The 21243-nt window shown below is 37.9% G+C and overlaps 1 protein-coding gene across 2 annotated transcripts in view; it reads left to right on the forward strand.

Annotated features, from left to right (window-relative positions):
- Kcnn2 (potassium channel, calcium activated intermediate/small conductance subfamily N alpha, member 2) overlaps positions 1-21243 on the forward strand; it is a 142669-nt gene that overhangs the window by 25170 nt on the left and 96256 nt on the right. For both annotated transcript variants that reach the window (XM_013506903.1, XM_013506905.1), the window contains exon 4: positions 16395-16813. In XM_013506903.1, coding sequence (XP_013362357.1) covers positions 16395-16813 — 419 coding nt within the window. The remainder of the gene's footprint in view (positions 1-16394; positions 16814-21243) is intronic.

The raw sequence follows: 21243 nt of genomic DNA on the forward strand, positions 1-21243 counted from the left end.
GACTTAGCCAGTCTTTCTTTTACCCCTCCAGACTTTGCAGTATAGAAATATATACCAAGCTGCACTTCTTTCTTTAATTTCCATCTGATTTTTGTAAATTATTTGCCAATTTAAAAATCATGTATTCTTAATTCCCACTTTTTTTGACAGTAGCCTTGGTTTTGAATTTAATGTACTGAAACAAAGTATGGGATTCAAAAATTCATGTCATCTGAATGATTAAGCCAAGATTTATTTCTTTCAATTCGTGTATCTCTAATATGAGCACCTGTGAACTAAGGCACAAGCAATGCTTGTATAAGTTCAAGGAGAAGTTGGTTGAAAGATCAGTAAATGCATTCCTTCTGCCTCTAAATTATTTTGCCACTGGATAGCTTCTAATTCTGTTTACTACTACAGTACTGGTGGTTCCACAGGTTGGTAGTTCTTTTGGACTGAGAACTCTCCTGAAGAACTATACACATTCCTAACATCCCTACTTTCTACTTCCCTCTTTTAGGATTTGTACTTTTATGTTAGACTGGTACACAGGAATACTTCCTGGGAGTGTCATTCCTCATAAGAGCAGGCATAGTTTTAGGGTGGAAAAATAGAGCCCCATGTATGTTCTTGAGAAAACCAAACTTCTCTGTGGCCACACCAATCATTTCTTTAGTGGAGCACCAAGAAAGGATATTTTTACATTTTTAAGTTGAAAAATACAAACTGGTCATATTAATTAAAAATCATCCACAACAGCCCTGATGGACTAGTCTTCCCATATTAGTATTTAGAGTTAATCTCTATGACTTAGACTTAATTATAGGCATTTCTGATTGTTAGAGATTTGCCACTTAATGTCTGTTTTGCTGTGTTGTTTTAAAATTGTGGAAGTAGCTATTAACATAATAATACATAGTAGCCATTAAATGGTAAAATAGAATGTTTTAAAAAGGAAGTTTTTAGAATTAAAGGGTAAGCCACAGTTGAGTTCATTTTTTGCTTAACCTTAGCTGTCTTTGAACTGGGTTTAATGTGTTTTACAAATGCTCCATGTTAGGGGCTGGGGATTTAGCTCAGCGGCAAAAGCGCCTGCCTGGCAAGCTCAAGGTTGTGAGTTCGGTTCCCGGTACCGGAGAAAAACCAAAACCAAAATAAATAAATAAATAAATAAATGCTCCATGTTGACTAATTTCAAGTGCCTAACTAAAAAGAGATGTCTAAAAACAGCTAAAAAAAAATTCCTTGGGGATTGTTCTTGGACTTTGGGCCCCTTATCATGTGCTTCTGGGCTATGTTCCCAGTTACCAAGACTGAGCAGTTGAGCTTGAAGAACCATTGTGGTGACTTCTTCTGAGAATCTTCTTTCTCAGCTTCCTCAAAGGCTTTAGCACCAGCAGAGCCTTTTGTTGTACATGAGAAAGGAAAGAAGAAAGGCCCAGCAACCCAGCCTGCGAGGGAGACTCTCAGAAGAGACTGACTTTTCAGACGTGCTCCTTCTCAGACCCTTTTGAGCTTTTGCTTGTTAGAGGTTCTTTGCTTTTTCTTCCCATCCTTGCTTTTATTTTTCAAAAGAGAAAGAAAGAGAACATTACTGCTGAAGTCCAAATACCAGTAGTCTTCGTTTTCTTCCAAGACTCTACCTTTGTTAGAGGCACCTGCTCTTAAGAAATTTTTGTGTTTCTTTCCAGTCTACACTTTTCTGTGTTCACTAAATGACGTTGTATTTATAAGCAATAGTATTTGTGTCCTTTCAACTTCACATAGATGCCATGCTGTACCTGTTCTTTTATAACCTGCTTTTTTTCCCCACTCAGCATTGCTTTGGAGATATAGTTTAGTTTATTTACATTTTTATGGCCATTGTTATTTTTGTACCTATTTATGACATTATTTTGAGCATGTATTTTTTTTACTGTTTATTTTTCCTTTTCCTTATTTTGAGTGATGTAAAGATCTTTCAAAAATGTATTTAATTTGGTAGGAGTTTAGATGTTATACAATTAATAGCCCCTCTTTTAGGGCTTACTCTTAAATATTTAGGAAATTTATATATTTAACAATGTTTAAAGTGAATCAGAATTACTGTCCTTCCACCCAAAATGACAATGCTTGGAGATCTTTATTCTGGCTTTTCCCTTTTATCTGTACTGTTGATGCATAGTATTTTATTCATACCCAGTTTCAGTCTCTTCCAAATTGGTCTTTATGAGTATTCGACAATTTTAACTATTTGCAGGTAGTTTTCATTTAATCTTTTGAGTATTTCCATCCTGCTACAGCATATTGTTTAGTGGTCACTTCTGTTCTTTGTGTGTTGATAGCGTCTTTCATCTTGTCAGTCCCTTTGGAAGGTAGTTTACCCCTGTATAGACATCCAGGCCAAACTACATTTTCTTTTTTGTACTTTGAAACTTAGTCATTATTCCACATCATTTCTTACCCTAATCTGCATGGAAATGTGTCTAGAATTTAGACATAGGTATAATTCTTACGACCCTGCCTTCAACAAGGGAATAAGCTGAGTATTCTAGTGTTCACTGAGGTCAGCACGGGTTTGTCAGCACTGGTATTTGGAGGATGAGACTGCGTTGTACTGTGACACAGTGATGTTCTTTGTTGATTGAGGCATGTTACGTTGTTTGGTTCTTCAGTAAATGAGTTAAGATCCATTTGACTTTTGGAGATCCTTTGCTGCCTTTTTGAGTGTGTGTGTGTCTTTTCTGTCAATATTTCCTGCTACACTCATTTAGTAGATGTAATAACTTTCTTCCATTACCTCTTTTCTTTCCCCTTGTATATTTCTGTTTTTCCTCTTGGGTTTGGGTTTGTAACTCAGCCCTACCCTTTAGTACCAGATATATCTGACCAGTTCCTTACACTCTGAGCCTCAGATAAGAAGAAAATAATAATTATATGCAACTTCTTGAATTATGTGTTTCCGGTGAATTAATATACAAATGGGTAGAGGAATCTCTGGTGCTCTTGGCAAGTTAAGCACACTTTAAAACAGTTTTCAAATTTTACCTAATACTAGGTAGAATGTGAGCTTCTGTACAACGCAAGTTTATAAAAAAGTTTTCAGGATAAAGTTCTAATGGGAAGAAAGCCTAAACTAGGATGTAGTCTATTTCTGTTCCCACAGGGCGTTGAATGTAACTGGCAAGTTTATTTCAGTGTTTGCTCCTGCCAGAGGCGCGAGAGGTTGTCCAAGAGCACCAGAGAGTAAAGCTATGACATTGTAGAAATCATAGTGGAAATTAGCGGGAAAGCGTTTATCTGCTTTGTAAATGTTTGGTTTGCTGTCACCTTTTCGGGGCAGTCTGCTGCCCTCATCAAACGATGTGAAGGCTGGAAGACCTGCACTTTAGCTTCAGGTTTTCCAGTTAACTCATGGTGGTGACCATGACCAAGTACTTTCAAGTGCCTGTACTTTAATTAGACTCTTACAAGGGCAAATGTGCTAATAAATGTGAGCTGGCTTTTAGCTAGCTTTTAACTACTTAAAATAACAAAAGTGATAATACCTTTTAACTGTGTGGCAATATTACTGTAATGCCTCTAATGAAAACACAGTATGTTTTTTGCTCTCATGTTTTCAAAATAAATTTAGAAAAATTACAACTTTTTCCCATTATTAATATCTGTGGGACAAAACCTACACTGCCCATCATTTCAGCAATTTTATCTTTAAAGTTTATTTAATTTTTAAAAACTTTATTAGTACATGTTAGTAATTCGTGCAATTTACAGTCATCTAGAGGGGTAATTACATGTACACATTACAGTTTATTTTTTGAATCCCCTTCTTCCTTCTTTCCCTCCTCTTCCTCGAGTTCCCCGTCCCCTTTCTCATACTTGCTGATATTGTCTTCACTCGTGTTACGGCATGTAGTAACTGGGGTTAGTAGGTTCCTGTGCATGGCCCATCTTTATTCCTCTCATTTCCCTTCCCTCCTCCTCACTCTTTGGCCTGGTTCCCTTGGGCCACTTCCCTGTTGCAAGAGATCCATCCCCTAGTCCCTGTCTGTCTACCCTTTACCATTTTCTTTATTTGGACTTTGCCTCAGTCAAATGAGAACTACTGTGTGGTATTTCACATTATGTGTCCAGTTTATTTCACTCAACATTATACTTTCCAGGTGCATCCATTTTCCTACAAATGTCTCAGATGTGTAATTCTTTGTAGCTGAGTAGTATTGCATTATATGTAAACACCACATTGTCTGTCTAATCATCTCTTGATGGGTATACAGACTGCTTCCAGGATTTAGCTATTATAAATTATGCTGCCCTAAACGTTGCTTTGCATATATCACTGTAGTATGATGTCGTTACTGCTTTGGGAAAGATACCTAGCAGGGAGAGCTGCGTTGCATGAAATTTCTCATTTCAGGTCTTTGAGAAATCTCTATACTGTTTTCCATAGTGCTTGTACCACTTTGTATCCCCATCAACAATGCGGAAGGGCTCCTTTTTCACCACAGCCACAGCAGCGTTTGTTACTGTTTGACTTCCTCATGATGGCCATTCTTTCCAGAGTAAGATGGAATCCTAGTGTTGTTTTAATTTGCATTTCTCCAATGGCTAGACATGTTGAGAATTTTTTCATATATTTGTTGATCATTTGTATTTTTTCGTCTGTGAAGTGTCAGTTCATTTCTCTAGCCTACTTCTTGGCTGGGTAGTTTAGTTTTAGGTTGTTTAGTTGTTTTTTTTAATTCTTTGTATATTCTAAATATTAGTCCTCTGTCTGAGGAGTAGCTGGCAAAGTTTTTTTTCCCATTCTGTACGTTGTCTTTTCACTATTGCTGACTGAGCCTTTTACTAATACAGAAGCTTTTTAACCTGATATAATCCTATTTGTTGATTCTTGCTGCTATTTCTTGTGCAACTGAGGTTCTGTTCAGAAAATGCTTTCCTGGGGTTGAGAATATAGCTCAGCAGAGCAGTGCCTGCCTGGTAAGTGTGAGGTCTTGAGTTCGATTCCTGGTACCAAAACAAAAGTCCTTTTCTACATGTATGTCTTCAAGTATTGTACTTATTTTGTCTTCCAGAAGGTTTAATATTTCTGTCTTAATATTTGGATCTCTGATCCATTTTTATTTTAATTTAGTATATGGTGAGAGATAAAGGTCCAGTTTTATTCTTATAGGAGCAGATAACCTGTTTTCCCAACACCACTTATTGAGTAGGCTACCTTTCCTATAATATATGCTTTTGGACCCTTTGTGAAAGATTAAGTAGTTGACTATGTCTGGAGAGGTTTCTATATCCTCACCTCTGTTCCACTGATCCATATGTCTGTTTTTCTTCCAGTGCAATGCTGTCTTTATCACTGTGGCTTTGTAGTGTAGCTTGAAGTCAGGTATTGCTATGCCACCAGCTTTTCTCTAATTGCCCAAAATTGCTTATGCTATCCTGGGTTTCTTCTGGTTCCATACCAATTTTAGAATTGTTTTCTCTAGATCTGTAAAGTATGCTGTTGGCATTTTGATTGGGACTGCATTAGATCTGTGTAGCAGTTTTGGGAGTATGACCATTTGACCATGTTGGTTCTGCCTCTCTAGGAGCAGAGGACATCTTTCCATTTTCTGATATCCTCCTCAGTCTCCTTCTTCGGAGTGCTGTTGTTTTCTTGGTAGAGGTCATTCACTTCCTTGGTTAGGTTAATTCCTAGATATTTCACTTTTCTTGGTGGAACTGTGAATGGTATTATTTTCAGAATCTTCTTCTCATCCCATTCATTGTTGGTGTACACAAATGCTTATAATTTTTTGTACATTAATCTTGTATCCTGTTTCTTCACTTAAGTTGTTATAAGAAGCTTTGGTGGAGTTCTTTGGGTCTATGTTGTATATCATATGCTGTACAAAAAATGATACTTGAGTTCCTCCTTTCCTATATGGCAAATACAATTTTATCATCTTAGGTTAAAATCAACTGAGTTGTCTCTTACTTAATTTTAACTTTGACGTTTACTAGGCTTAGTTATGATTTACTCTAAAAAGGACTTGAATCTACTTCCAGAAATGATTTGAAGATGCCCACCAAAATTGAGAGACAATTAAAATAGGCACATCAGTAAGGAATTTTAAAAAGATGACTGTAGAAGACTTATGAACTTTTCATTTCCTCTAGTCTTGATTTTTTCCCATCTGGTAGCTACTGTCAGTGAAGTTGGTTTCTGTGTCCTTTCCTTCTGGTTCCACCGGTGATTAGTTAAGATTACACTTACTGGAGACCAACTGTCGACACAGTACCGCAGTGAACTATTATGAGTGATGCTAAAGTTTGTTGAGTAGCATCCCATTCGGTCCCGAGAGAGTCAATCCTTCTTGGCCTCCTTAACAAATAGTGAAGCTGAAGATCAGAAATAAGCAGTTTCTCTGGGATTACAGCTAATCACTCATGATTGTGTGAATCAACCTACATCTGCTTGCCTCTAGATTCTGAGCACAGGCTCATAAGCCATGTGCCCTACTGCTTTCTGTGACATCATTCCGTTGAGAGAACCAAAAGGGAAAAATGATTATTCCATCTTCCTTAAGTTGTTCAGCGGTAGTTTGTAGAGACAACTTGTGTAAATTCCAAAGCCCTGGGAACACTTGCCCAGTTTTGCATCAGTGTATGTGACGTGCCTGAGGGGGCCACAGAAGGTACAGGCCAGGTTGTGGGAAGCCATGTGGAAGAATCATGTGGAGATATTAGCTAGTTCCTAAGACCACCATAATATGAATTTGTGATGACCTTCCCTATCTCTGGGTCCAAGTAGATAATTCTAGGGTTTTGGTCTGCAGATAAAGTTCATGCCAAAGGAGGAAAATTTAAGAGACTCAATTGTTCTTAGAATTTTTTTTTCAAAAATAGGTGCAGGTGAAATTTCTAGATCTCTGTTAGGTACTGAATTTACTTTGTCTTTTCTTATCAGTTTCCCTTCCCTCTCTTCCATTATTAACTTTTCCATTTTTGTATCATTTAACTTGCGTACCTCTCCCTCTTTAGGGTCCATGGAATAATATTATTTCTTCACAGGGTTACTTTTACTAGGGTCCACAGAGTGAGTATTGCTTCATAATAATCATGTTGAAATTTAGATAAACATATTGAAATTTAGAGAGATGAGATCTATTGCCCAAACTACTCACCTAGAATGTGGTCAAGCCACATACTAAATCCAAGCTTCTCTGGCTCTCAAATGTGTGTTTCCTATGAGTCACACTAACAGATATTCAGAGCAGCTGGTTGATATTTGAAAGGCATGAACAAAACGCACCACCCAGAAATAACTCCACCACTCATGATTACTATACTTTAAGTTCCAATATTTGAGATGCATCCTTTTACACTGTTGGTTGCTCCCCACACAGTGTTTTAGTTAAGTATTTTTTATCTTTTATAGAGCACATTGATGTATGCTGAATTAAATTTATATTTTTCAGCTGCTTTAAATGACACGAAATCCAACTGACAGTGGCTTAAACAGATTGGCTCAATGGCTTAAGATGTCAAGGCTGCCATTATTATGATTTCATTGACCTTTTTCTCAAGGTCACAAGATGGCCACCATAGATCCAGGCATTACTTATATTTAGGGCTGGAGTAAGGGAAAGAAGAGGGCTGTGTCAAGCCATATCTGTGATTTTTTTGTGAAAAAACAAGACATTGCACTCAGCCCTCTAGCAACCTTTTGCTTATGATGTCAGGTCAGAACTGCATCACAGGAACATATATAGCTGCAAAGGAGTCTGGGAAACTAGCTATTTCTGTCAGGGAGACGAGCAGAAGAGAAGGGTGAGAATGGTATTAGTCATATAATAGTACTGGCCACAACAGAAGATGTGTGCTCATCATTACAACTAGTTTTAGATATAGAAAATAACATTATTCATATTTTACAGATGATGGAAATAAGTCACCCTTGTTAAATGACTTCCCAAGGTCTTGTAAACAAGTTTGTGGTGTATCTCAGATCTGAGCCTTAGTTTCCTACATTGCAGCAAGTTTTTGTCTCTATACTTTTCTCCTAGAGAGGAGTTGGCATTTTAGCAATTAATAGTTTACTGAGGTAGTTTTCAAAATTTTCTTCTTGGATGCAGAAAAATTTCAGAGCAGCATGAAGAAATAAAGAAAGGAAAAGCCACAGGATGGATGGTGAGGTACGACAACCATCAGATTTGCTGATTTCTTCTGAGTTTTGCTCAGGAGTGGTGCGTTCTGAACATACCTTTAGTGTCTGTTTGTTTTCTTCCGTGGTTCTGAGCTGAGGATCTTGGAGGAAAAAAAATCCCAGCAAGACCATAGAGAAGTCTTCCCTTCTGGCCCATTTTTCCTTTGACCTAGACTGTGATTGGCCCTGTGGTCTAACTTGCTTGTTAGTTGAGTCTTGGTAATACCTTAAGTAGAAAAATAAAAAGGAATTGGGAGATGTTATATACATGTACAAACTCCAGACAAGAAATATAAACATTCTGTACAGTGAACGTGTACAAAGAAAATAAAAAGGAAGGGGATCAAGAGATGGGTAGAGGGACAGAGGTAAGGTGGGAAAGAGGGAAGGGAAAGGGGATTAAAGAAAGGAATTAAGATATGTTATGTACATGTACCAACACAAGGAGCACAAGCATTACGTACTACACACGTGTACTAATAAACAAAAGTTTTAAAAAGCTAAAAAGAAAAATCGCTTCATTATTTATCTTGCCTCTGTCATGAGTTTTTCACTGTATTATATCCAAAACCTAGTTTCTAGAGAAGACTGTTCTTTTTTGGATGAATTATTCCGGTGTATTTTTGTTTGAGGTCATTGTACCTGAAATGCTAAGCTAAACAGAGCAGTCCAGAGTAATGAGTTACACGAAGAGTCCACGCAGCCAGTGTGGTAATGTGGGAATAACCCCGAGCGGTATTCTCTGGTGTAGCCTCTGTTGACCTCTCCTCTATAGTTGTATTTCTGCAACGTCACACCTCACCCTACAATTTCGATATAAATATCAATACAAACAGAAATGACTCTTTTATGTTGCTTTTTTCCCCCCTCAAACACTGAGAGGCTTTCTAGTCTTTGTACTAACAGGACTTTATAGATAGAAGCATTCAACAAGTAGATTTTTAAAAAGCTTATTTTTGTTGAATATTTGGTTTAAAGGTTAACCGAGAAATCTTTAGTTTTGTTCATGCTGTTGAAAACAGTTATGTAATGTAATGGTTCAAAGTTTTGCCTTGGTGAGCAGAATATTTTAGCTATGAATTGGATTCATGTGTTTGCATTAGGTCTATAGTTTGTTAAGTTAGTTACTACTTTCTAGTTATGCAGTTTTGCTCACGTAGACTGTTTGTTAGAAAGTATTTGAATGTCCAATAACCTCATTCTCATTTTCCCTTTCTTTTTTTATTTTTTTGAGAAAGAGTCTCACTTATATAGCCTAGGCTGGCTTTGAACTCATGGTGATCCACCTGCCTCAGCCTCTTGACTGCTGGGATTATAGGCATCCTTTTTTATTAATTTTATTCACATGATTCCAAAATAAAAAGTATTCAAATCTATTTAGTGAAGCTTCATTTCTATTTCTAGCTCTCAGCCCTTCAGTTCACCTCTCTTGAATTGTTCTTGCTATTAAGATTCTAGACTCCTCTTTCAGAGATCTTTCATGCAGGTAAAATTTTCCCCCTTTAAATAAGTGTACAAATTTATTTTAAGCTTACTTTCCTACTCTCTTTAGTAGTACACACCATTTCCTTGTATTTTTTTTCAGTGGCATACTATTCCATTTTGGGTAGATCCAAAATTTCCTCAATCTATTTCTTTATTTGATTTTCAGATTATTTTTCATCTTTAGCAGAAAAGCAGTATTGTAAAAACCATATATGTTCACTGTTTTTCACAGCTTGTGCGAGTACACTGATATAAGGAGTTTTATTCTAAGGACATGGAATTGCGTGATGGAAGGGGACGTGCATTTTTAACCTGCGTGATCCATGGCCCTCTCAAGAGAGGGGCCAGTTTACACTCCCAGCTGCAGCGTGTGAGCACTGCTTCCTTACGTCCTCAGTGGTGTAGCATGCTGTGCTACTTTCAGTCTTTTGTCCAAGTTGAAAAGGTATCTCTTTGCCTATCAGTGAGGTTAGGCATCTTTTTAAAAAATGTTTAGGGGCTAGGGATATAGCTCAGTGGTACAAGCGCCTACCTGACAAGCGCAAGGTCCTGAGTTCAGTTCCCAGTACCAAAAAAAAAAAGTTTAAGAACAATTTTAATTTCCTTTTCAATGGTGTATCTTTTGTTCATTTTTCTATTGTGCTGTTTCTTACGAATATGTAGACACTTTTAATATTAGGGAAATGAGCCGTACGTGATAGTTATTATGAACGCTTTCACCATTGTTTGGTGTTTGTCTAGTCTGTTGATCATGATTTTTATCAGGAGCAAAAATTAACAGTTTGATGGAGTCAAGTTATCAGTCTTTGAAGAATCTGAGGTTTGTGTCAGGCTTTTCTTTCTCTGAGGTTACAGAATGATAATAGCTTCATTTTTGTATCTCTGTCTTTCATACTCAGAAATTTTTTGGTACTTTATTTTGGGTGTGAAGCCTAGGTTCAACTTTACTTTTCACAAGATGACTATGTAGTTGTTTCCAAATCATTTTTCAATAAACTGAATCTTTCCCACTAGTATTGAGTCTCCCTCCGTAATATTATTAAATCCCCAGGCTGTCAGGTGTAGTTTGGACTTTCTGTTCTGTTCCCTTGGCCCCTCGGTTAGTTTATGCACCAGCACCACCTGATTTTAATTATTAATCTGTCTTAAAATCAATTATGGCTGCTTCTACCCTGTTAGTCTTCCTGCTCAGAATTTTCCTATTCTCCTGTGCCTAAATTTCTTAAACACATGATGAAAATTCCAGCATTCAGTGCATATCTTTTAAGCCTCAGTTTTGTGTGGAGTGGTGCCCCACATCCTTGTAGAAAGCAAACCCAAGGTGTGAAAGATAATGCCCAGATCGCAGGAGCTTGCAGATTCATGGAGAGGAGCAGTCTGCAGAGGGCAGGTGGGGCTTCTGAGCTGAGCTGAGTCCCTTGCCAGCAGGGACCTGATCATGCCACAGGCTCCAGCCACTAACTCCACACCTTTTCCACTGAAGACTTTCTTTGCCAGTTAATCTTTGACAGTTGTGGTTATCTGAACACATGTAAAATCGTTATCCTGGAAAATTGATGCTTGTGATGGGTATATTCCAAAGGCATGTTCTGTGTTACACCGGCACGTTACTTGAGACCTCTGTTAAAGACTGTTATCCATGGCTCTAGAATTAAAGCAGATTAAACTGTCAGACTCTTGCCCTCAGGTCTTCCTTAAGAATATCAGAATGAAAAATAACAGTAGATATGCTTTAATATCTGTTCTTCTGATTACTTTAACTCCCTTACAAGTGAAATCAAAATAGATTGTACATGCTATAGAGGCGATATGGAATATAACAGTGTATTTCTCCAACTGGACTTTAATATTTGACCCTGAAGGAGATGTTGAATGTGATATTTAGAATGTTTTCACCATCTATACAGAATACTGAGTATATTAACACATCTCTAAATCTGGTAATTAGTATTTACAGTTTGTAATTGACACCTGGCATCCTAGGATGACACTTTTTTTCTCCTGCTTCATAAATGGCTGAATTTCTTTTCCTCCTATGGCTTGAATTTTCAGCTGCCCTCCATGTTCCAGGTCCTGTAGAACTTGCCCAGGAGCACTGTCCTGTCCTTTTCTCTGCGCTTTCTCTAATTTTTCCTTTGATCTCATAAAACTACTTGCACACTGATGCCTCCCATTCTCAAATTTATTTCAGTAATCCAGACGTTTTGGTGAGATTTATACATCTTACTAGCTACTTGGATCTATATACTCAGATATTGGTGGCCAAAATAGAGCCTTTCACTTTTTTACCTCCTTCATCCCCTGGGGCCTGGGAACTGTTCTCAGGAAATGACACTATTATCCACTCTTGAGGATAGAAACTCAATAAATATCTGTGAGTGTTTTCTCTCTTTTATTGCTCTCACATTCAGTACATTTACAGATCCTAACAAGATCCCCACATTTTCTGTCCAGTATACCCACTGCCTCCATTCCCATAAAAATACCTGGCCCAGGGCGCAGGGCGTCCAGTTCAGTCAGTAGAATGGCATAACTTGTATCCTTCCATTCTGGCTTCTCTCCACTCTGGTTTCCTGTACCAGTGCAGCAGAGTCCTTTAAACTATAAGTCACATCAGTTCTCTGCCTCATGCCCTGCAGTGCTTCTCTCTGCCCTTGGAATGCAACCCCCACTGGGTACCATGGCCAGCAAGTCCTGCACACCCAGTCCTAGTTTGTCTCTTCAGACCCATCCTGTTTCACTTTGCCCCCTGACCCTTAAGTTTTAGCCATAATGGTGTTTCTTTGTTCATGTAAGCATTCAAACCTTTATAAAGCCCAGGGCATTTATATTTGCTATTTCTCTGCTCAGGATGTTATTTGTCTAGCTGTTATTTCTCTGTGTGACTGTTTGTTGTTATACAGGACTTGCTTTATAAATGGTGCATCTTTAGAAGTCTTCCTTGATAACCATGTTTGCTGTCATGTCAACTTTTATGCTCTGTTTTTTAAACTTTAATTCATATTAGTATATATTTGTAGTACACAGTGATTATACTCATCTTGGGGACTTGGTGCGTGCACATTAACACATCTTCTGTTTTTCACTCTCTTATCCTCCTCTCCCTCACTCCAGCTCTTGGTCTCCTTCCCATCTGCAAAAGATGTTTTCCATTTCACCTCTCATTTATTTCCTCCATAGCAATGTCCAAAATCATGGTTACTTTATTAAATTGCTTCAGGTAGGCTTTCTTGGCTTGGTCTTTCTTTTCTAGTTAAAGTTAGTTCCAGTGGACAGACCGTGTCTATCACAAGTCTTATTACATGTAGCATAGCACTGATGCGTAGTGCTTTGTATTTGGGGCATTTATTACATAAGCGTTTAAACAGATAAGCAGTGTTTTGGGTGGGGATCATGTGGCAAGCAGAATAAAACACTTCTTCCTCAGCTTAACATTTAAACATATGCTGGTATAAAACAAAACCAAAAATAAAATACTTTCAGGTGTTGAAATGTCCCGTGGCAAAAGGAAACGGTGAACTAGAACATGTTTCTAGAGAGGATAACAAAGAAGAAAGTTATATAGATTTTCTGTGAATTATACAACTGCTGCTGTGATGAGCTATTGTTTAGAAGTACATATTAATTATAAATTTGAAAAATGCAGATTTACTTGCATTTTACTTCAATAGTCTTATCTTCCATGAGCATAGTTAATGACCATCAAGACAACCATTGATTGGGATAGTCATTAGTAACTGAGAAATATCAGCTCCTGTAACAAGCATTGATTATCCTTTGCCGGTTACCTGTGGTTTCTGTTCTCGAGGAGCCTCAGAGACAAGAGTGACAATTTTATAAAGAAATCCTTTTGTCTTCTGTGACAGCATAACCACATACAAGGATCATGGTGGAACAAAGGAGTGTACATTGAGACTTGGATAAGTCAGTGACTCTAAGGAAGGTGATACGAAGTCTGGAAGGAACAAGAGTTTGCTAGATGGAGACTTTCCAGGCCATACGCCAGAAGCAAGAAGACCCAGAAACAGGATTAGGATAGTGTGTTCGGAAATCTGCAGTCATAGAGAAATGTAGGTAGTAGTAGTTAGTAGTTTGCACAGTGCCTTGTCTGCTGTGGGTGTAGAATGGACTTTACCCATGAAGCAGAGATTTTTTTTTTGTACCAAGTATCAAAGCTCAGGACTTTGCGCTTGCCAGGCAGGTGTTTGTGCCACTGAGCTATAGTGAGATTTTGGATAGTTTTAATCTTGAAGGTAATGGGATTATGCAGTTTGCATTTTAAAGAGGTCACTGGGGGTGGAATATAGTCTCCAAAAGGAGGACTCTGCCACTGGAGAGTAAGGATGAGCTCAGCAAGGAGGGTGCAGAGTTAGAGAAGAGTTAAGGGTGAACTGTAGGAGAGTAACTCCAAAGTGGGGAAAGAGACCTGAGATCATTGAGGGTGGCAGCAGATGATAAAAGCAACATGGCATGAAGCCAAGGGAAATGACAGGCCGATTGGATTTCATCATAAAGCTATCTTCAGTGACCTTTATAAGAATAGTGTTGGTGGGCTGATGGTGGCAGCATCTACAGGAAGAAGTGAGACACCAACATCCTGGGGTAGACCATGCCAGGCGGGGCTTGCATCTGTTTCTGGTTTGGTTGTTGCCGCTGCTTTTTTTGGTTTGATTTTGTTTTTGTTTTGTTTTGTTTTTCGTGAGTGATAGTGGTTTGACCTTGTTTGTGTACCCTGCTGAGAGGGAGGAAGCACAAGCAGAAGGCTTCCGGTTCACTGGCCCTGGGTCTTAGTGTAACGGTGCTTTAGAGATGTGAAGCAAAAGAAAAGGAAAATAAAGAGAAAAGCTTAGAGATATAGGTATGCCTGTGGCTAAAGTATGCAATAGAGGGTGTTTACTCCAATGGAGGAAAAGGGGTGCAAAGTGAGGGAAACAGAGGTGACCCTGGAGGGAAATATATTATGGAGACAACAGAACAATCATGGATCACACTCGGGGTTTAGCAGCCTGGAAACCCAGCTCCAGATTGGGTGTTACCTAGGCAGGTCCCGCAGAAGCTGCAAAAATAGCGGTGAGCTTAGAAGTGAAGCCAGGTACCTCAATAGAGAGAACAGCCTTGCTGGAAAGTAACAGTGATGAAAAGGGGGCTGAGAAGAGTCCTGTGAGGTCCAAGGAGCTAGGGCATTTTGATTGACGGCAGGAGGGCGGTCTTGGGGAGGCAGGAGACTAGAGTAAGCGGCATGTCAAGTGCACATACACGTGGACACTTCTTTCCTCATTAATTGGAAAGGAACTTACCCTGCATTTGTCCTGCTTTTGCTCATAGTGGGGAGCCACTCGTGTACTCAGAACCTGCTGTACTTCTTTTGTCCCTTTGGAGTCTTGGTGATTCTAAGCCTGTTTGAAGCTGGATTTGACTTTTACAAACTGCTGAGTTTTTCAGAGCCAAGTTTGCTGAAGAGAGTAGACAATCACAATTCTGCTCTGGTTTTGATGAGATTATGCTCCTTCTCCATCTCCCTGAAGTACCAGAAAGAAGTGACAGTTTTTGCCCACAAATTCCTATCTCTGCAAAGTAACACTGAGGTAGCAACCAGCTTTAATAATATGCTGGGAAGTAGCTGTCAACTACAGAATAATTAAGAAAGAATGTGGATTTGCATCATCCAAGTGGGGCGTAGGTGCTCTCCTGACTCTGGAAGGGCAGTGCACACAGAATCCAGCCATGTGTGAATCTGCTCCTCCTGCCTCATCGTGATTTTCTTACCTGGGAATATACTGTTCTCATTTAGGCTGTTACATCTCAGGCTTCCTGCTTGAGCTGGCTACAGAGCAGAAGGCAGAGAACGTGACGTCTTCCTCAGTGGGGGAGCATTATTGGCATTCTGGGCAGACAGGTCTCCCTGGTGCGTGGGACTCCAGCACTGCAGTGTGGTTGGCACCCATGGCTTCCTGGCCCTAAATGCCAGTAGCCCTCACAAGTCATCGTGAAAGCCAGAAAAGATACCACATATTTCCAAGTGCTGCTGGTTATTTATGGACTGCTAGCGCCTGGTAGACTTGTTTACAAACTGCCAAGGAAGACAGAGAAACATTTGTTCTGTATTCTCTCTCAGTTTATTTTCCTTAATTGTGTGGTATAAGAGTGACAGAAATAGGAAAGAGGAATCTTTATGAAAGAAAGATTGCAAATGAATTAATAATTCAAACAAAGCAATTGGAGAATAGAAGAAAAGAGATAGAAAATTGAATAGTAGTAAGGAAGCTGGAACAAATGTGCCTGCCACATTTTTCTCTGGTCTCTTGTAATTTTCTCAGAGGCTGAGTAAGATTTCTTATAGAACACTCACATGTTGTTGCATTAAAAGATATAACTAACAGATTTGAGAGGCACCCTAAATAGAGTTCATTGTAAATAGTTAGAATTTTATCGTGGTTTAAATCCAGTCTTTTAAAGAGGACAGTTTGTTACAAGGCCAGTCTGTTTTCACTTTCTCTGAGGGGGTTTCGTTATTGATAGGCCCACACCCCTTATTTTAAAATGATGTTACTTCTCTGTCAGGATTATGAACAAAATGAAGTTTCCCTTTGATATCAATATCCTTTTTTAAAAGAAACCAGTGTACCTAGCTAGGGTTGAGAATTTCTGCCCTTTAGCTTGCCGTGATTGCTAAAAGTCATCTGTGTCTTGTTAAGATCTGCGTAACACTGATAGACCATTCATGCCATACTGAAGCTGATTTTCTACTTTATTTTTTCAGTTATTCATGGTGGACAATGGAGCAGATGACTGGAGAATAGCCATGACTTATGAGCGTATTTTCTTCATCTGCTTGGAAATACTGGTGTGTGCTATTCATCCCATACCTGGGAATTACACGTTCACATGGACGGCCCGGCTTGCCTTCTCCTATACCCCTTCCACTACCACTGCTGATGTGGACATTATTTTATCTATACCAATGTTCTTAAGACTCTACCTGATTGCCAGAGTCATGCTTTTACATAGCAAACTGTTCACTGATGCCTCCTCTAGAAGCATTGGAGCACTTAATAAGATAAACTTCAATACACGTTTTGTTATGAAGACTTTAATGACTATATGCCCAGGAACTGTGCTCTTGGTTTTTAGTATCTCATTATGGATAATTGCCGCATGGACTGTCCGAGCTTGTGAAAGGTAAGTTTCTTTCTTTTCCTGAGAACGTAATTTGCCACAGAGTGTCTTCAGAATGGGGAGAAAGAATGCATTTTAGACTATGTACCTTATTCCTGAAAGTTTGGATTCTCTGACAAGTCTGTTTTAAATAAATACAACAAAGCTTTCCTCAAGTTTCTTGCCCGGATTCCTTCACCATTGTGTTTTTCTTTCCAGCTTGATCAATTTTCAATAGAGGATAGGCTTCACAATGTGTGCCCTCATTTAGAGACTGAGATTTGTCCTGGAGTCTTCTATTGGAAATGTCAATTAAGGAGTCATTTCTGTGCTTGATTGGTTATAGGCATTGATTATTGTTGAGACCAAAATCCCCTTAAAAGGTGTTGATGTAAGGTGTCTGAATTGTAGGGACAGTCTTAAAGTGGTTTGTTGATTTTAATGTGAATTTATAATAGTGTTCTCATTATTTCTTGGTAAGAAGCTTATGTGTGTGTATCCAGGAGTTTTTATTGAACTTTTGGGAATTAGTAAAAAGAGGTAGTGTGTGCTTGTTTCACTGTCTAAAGAGCTCAAGTCTAGAGCTAAAAAGACATCAGGTTTTCGGAGCTGCTCACTAAATAGGCATTAATCAGTTACAGCACCAATAATGTTCACTTTGCCTTTTAACTAGCAAATATAGATTTATAAGTGACCCAAGCAGGAAGAGCTATATCACAACGGGGTATGGAGTGTGCTTTCTGACATTGGTTGAGAAGATTCCAGGTGTATTAGTATCAAGAAGGACCGAGGTTTATAGGACTGTTGAATGTTCCAAAGTGTTGGCCATTGTAGTAACTAGTAAAAACTTAGTTTTTTGTAAAAACTTACTGTGTGAAAATCAAAGTTAAATGCTTAAATAGTTTAAAGGGGAAAAGTCTGTATGAGAATTGTTGCTCTTCCCCTGCTCCTGCAAAATAAACCCATAACATCCTCCACTCCATTCCTGCTTTTTGGCAATGATCATTTAAAATTATTTTAACTGTTCCTTTGGTGATTATTTTTCATATTTCTCAGTAAAATTGCTCATCTTGCTTCATTCAGACTTTTCTGTTTTTAGAGCTACTTACTGACTTCCTATTGTGGCAATTGGGATGTTAGTTTTATTTCCCTCACTCATATTCAGCCTTTTATCACCTCAGTCCATCCCAACAACCTTTTTCATCTCCACATCTTCCCAGTAAATTAGAGATCCCAAGAATCAGTAACTTGTGTTTCCACATATTTATAGTTTTTTTTCTTTTTTTTTTATTTTAAAGAGAGTAGTACATGAGACACAAACAAACAGAAAAATAGAACAGTAGCAGCATACCAGTATCATGAACATAAACAAATCAAAGCAAGAATATTAAAAGTGATACAGGGTTTCAAGACAAATTAATACAAATCAACAGTGGTTGTTACATTGCATATTGCTATCCTCAACTACATTGCCCAGATTATCAGATGTAAGAATGAAAGATTTCTCAAACCATTAAAGAGAATAAGAAAATAATTCTTCAATAAAACAGTAGAGATAATAGAGTTTCACTAGACAAGATGGTAGTTCACCATTGTAATTCCATTGCATATTGTTACCTTCAAATCAGTTGCTCAGACCACCAGACACAAGCATGCAAAGTCCATCAGAACATAAAAAATTGTGAGCATTAACTGTTCATTTCAGTACACCATCAGACATCAGCAATACAGTCATCGCAGCTATTCATATATATTTTTATGTTACGCCTTCCTTCTTCCTTTTTTCTTTTTTACCTCATCCCAGTCATTATTTCCTTTGAGCAATTTCTTTCCCTTTTCTATCATCTACTATACGTTTTGAGTTTTACCTAGTCTTTCAGGTTCCTACACCAAGGAGACAATATGATGTTTACACATGTGGGTCCGATTTATTTCACTTATGAGTATGGTCTCTAGTTGCATCCATGTACCTGCAAAAGCCTTGAGTTTATATTTTTTAATAGCTGAGTAATACTCCATTGTATAAAAATACCACACCTTTTTTATCCATTCCTCAGTGGATGGGCATCTGGGTTGTTTCCAAGATTTAGCTATAACAAATTGTGCTGCTACTGTTTTGACTATGTAAACTGCATTTGAAGTTAAACAATACAGTGTATCATAATTTTTCCTTTTTACACATCTTTTTATTTTCTTTGGAATGAATAATTTCTCACTTTTTATTCCTTAGTTTTCTTATTTTTTTCTTTGTTTTTTATGTATACCTATCTCTAACTTCTCACACATTATATAAATATCCTTTTCTCTATTCCAGTATGTTAAACAGTTATTTTCAACTTGAAGAAATAGCTCTTGGAAACTTCTGGTCTTCCACATGTTCAGAGTATCTTTGCCTCATTTTTATGTTGGGTACTCTATTCCTTCAATGTTATTCTGCTGTCTTTCTTCATTTCCTCCTTCAGTTTGGCAAATCCAACTGCCAGTAGTTGCTAAGCAAAGGTACTATATGTGAGAGAGAATTTTTGAGACCTTAATGATGAGGCAGTATTTATTTTTTCTCATGCCTAATTAGTAATCTGGATACATATAAAACTGTAGAGTAGAAATCATTTTCCTGCAGAATATTGAAAGCTTTGTTGTCCTCTGGTGCCCAAAGTCCAACAACCCAGTACCATTTTCATTTTGCTCCTTTTCTGCACTAAGGATTGGTTTTCTAAAATTGTGTAAGGATCTTTCTTGGGGTGCCTTTGTTTTAGTCCGTGCCACTGGAATTTAGCAAGCCTGTTCAGTCTTCCTCGGAAATTTAAAAATATTACTTAATGCTTCTTTTTATTATGTGGGTAATAGATTTCCCCATATGCTCTAATTTTCTTAAGTTCTTTCTCTGTTATTTTCTCTGTTTTTGTTCTGTAGATTAGAAAACAACCTCAATTTTATCTTTTATGCTTTCTTTTGAGATTTGCATTCCTGTATATTACATAGTATTTGCAATGTTTAATTTTTGATTCCTGAATGCTCATTTGTTTATACTGTTGGATTTCTCTGGTTCTTTTGTATATTTTTTCCCCCAAATATGCGTTTTACTCATTATTTTGAGAAGTTTCTCTTTTAGAAATTTTCCTTAAATGTTGAGATGTTCTGGAACACCTAGTCATACTGAGGAGTGAGGCACTGAAGAGCTGATTGAAAACTCGGTTTACATACCCAGAACTTGCCAGCTCTCACATTCCTGTACGGGTGACTTAGGCGTTTAGTATAAAGCATCAGTTTCAGTACTTTAGCATATTTTCTGTTTTCTTTGGAAATCAGTCTAGCCCATGGGAAGTCTTTTCTATCAGCCTGCCATGAAGGCAGGAACTAAGTGGTAGTTTTCTGGCAAATGACAAGCTGGACAAAAAAATTAGGTCTCGACAGTTAATATACAAGCCTTTAGTTATTTTCCTGCTTCCAGTTCAATAGTGCCACTCTCCTCAGGGTGAGATGCCCTACATTCAGTCCACAGACCTGTATCATCTAGATGATAAATCTCTGGACTTGTGCCAAGTTAGCAAAGAAAAACAATGCAGAGAGTAAAAAGCAGATTGTAGATGTCAGATTTCTTTGCAGTCTTTAAACCTGCCCTCCCTTTTAAAGTTCTGACATTACCCCTACCTGCAGGAGTACTGGTACTGACTGACCTTGGTCTGGGTAAGAAGAAGGGAGATTTGGTTCTCAATACTTAAGTTTTCAACAATGTTGGTATAGAATTCTACTTTTTTGAATCAGGTAAATCCGTGAAAAATCAGCTTTTTGGCTTTTTTTAAAAACCATTTTGTCACTTATTTTGTCTTTATGGCTTTATATATTTTTATTTGTTTAAAACTTATTATTGTCATTTTTTGTTTTTATTTTTTATTTTTATTGTCATTTAAAAGGAATTAGGGGAAGAAGCCGATGCAGTATGTTTGTTGAGCCCCACCAGCTTTTGGTGGAAATTTTTCAGTGACTTGTTTTCAATAGCATGCATCTGAACCTTTTTTAGAACTTCTCTGCATAAATATGGCATTTGAGGGATTAAAGTGTTCTTTTTAAAGAAAGGTAGACTCCTTATGTTAATGCTTTGTTTCCTTGCAGTCATGATATTTACAGGCTTCTGATATTTTCTGCAGCAGATGTACCTATAAAGTTTGAAGAATAAATACAAAAAACTTCAGTTGACATACCTATTTAATATAAAGCTAGACTGAGTTGAAATGTATGCCTAGCAGTACTAACAGTGGATGTAAAAGCAGTTTAGCAGTATGTACATGGGTGGTCTCTGGTGCCTCTGCTCCCCAGAGCCCAATTAAAATGATCTCAGAGTGGTACAGATGCCATGTTTTCTTTTAAAAAAGATTTCATCTTAGCTGGCTTAAACCTATTGTCGCTGAATATAGAAAATCATAGCACAAAGGATACATGTTTTCTTAACATGC

The sequence above is a fragment of the Chinchilla lanigera genome, unplaced genomic scaffold (assembly GCF_000276665.1).
Source record: "Chinchilla lanigera isolate Chin_1 unplaced genomic scaffold, ChiLan1.0 scaffold00007, whole genome shotgun sequence".
Taxonomy (NCBI): Eukaryota; Metazoa; Chordata; class Mammalia; order Rodentia; family Chinchillidae; genus Chinchilla; species Chinchilla lanigera.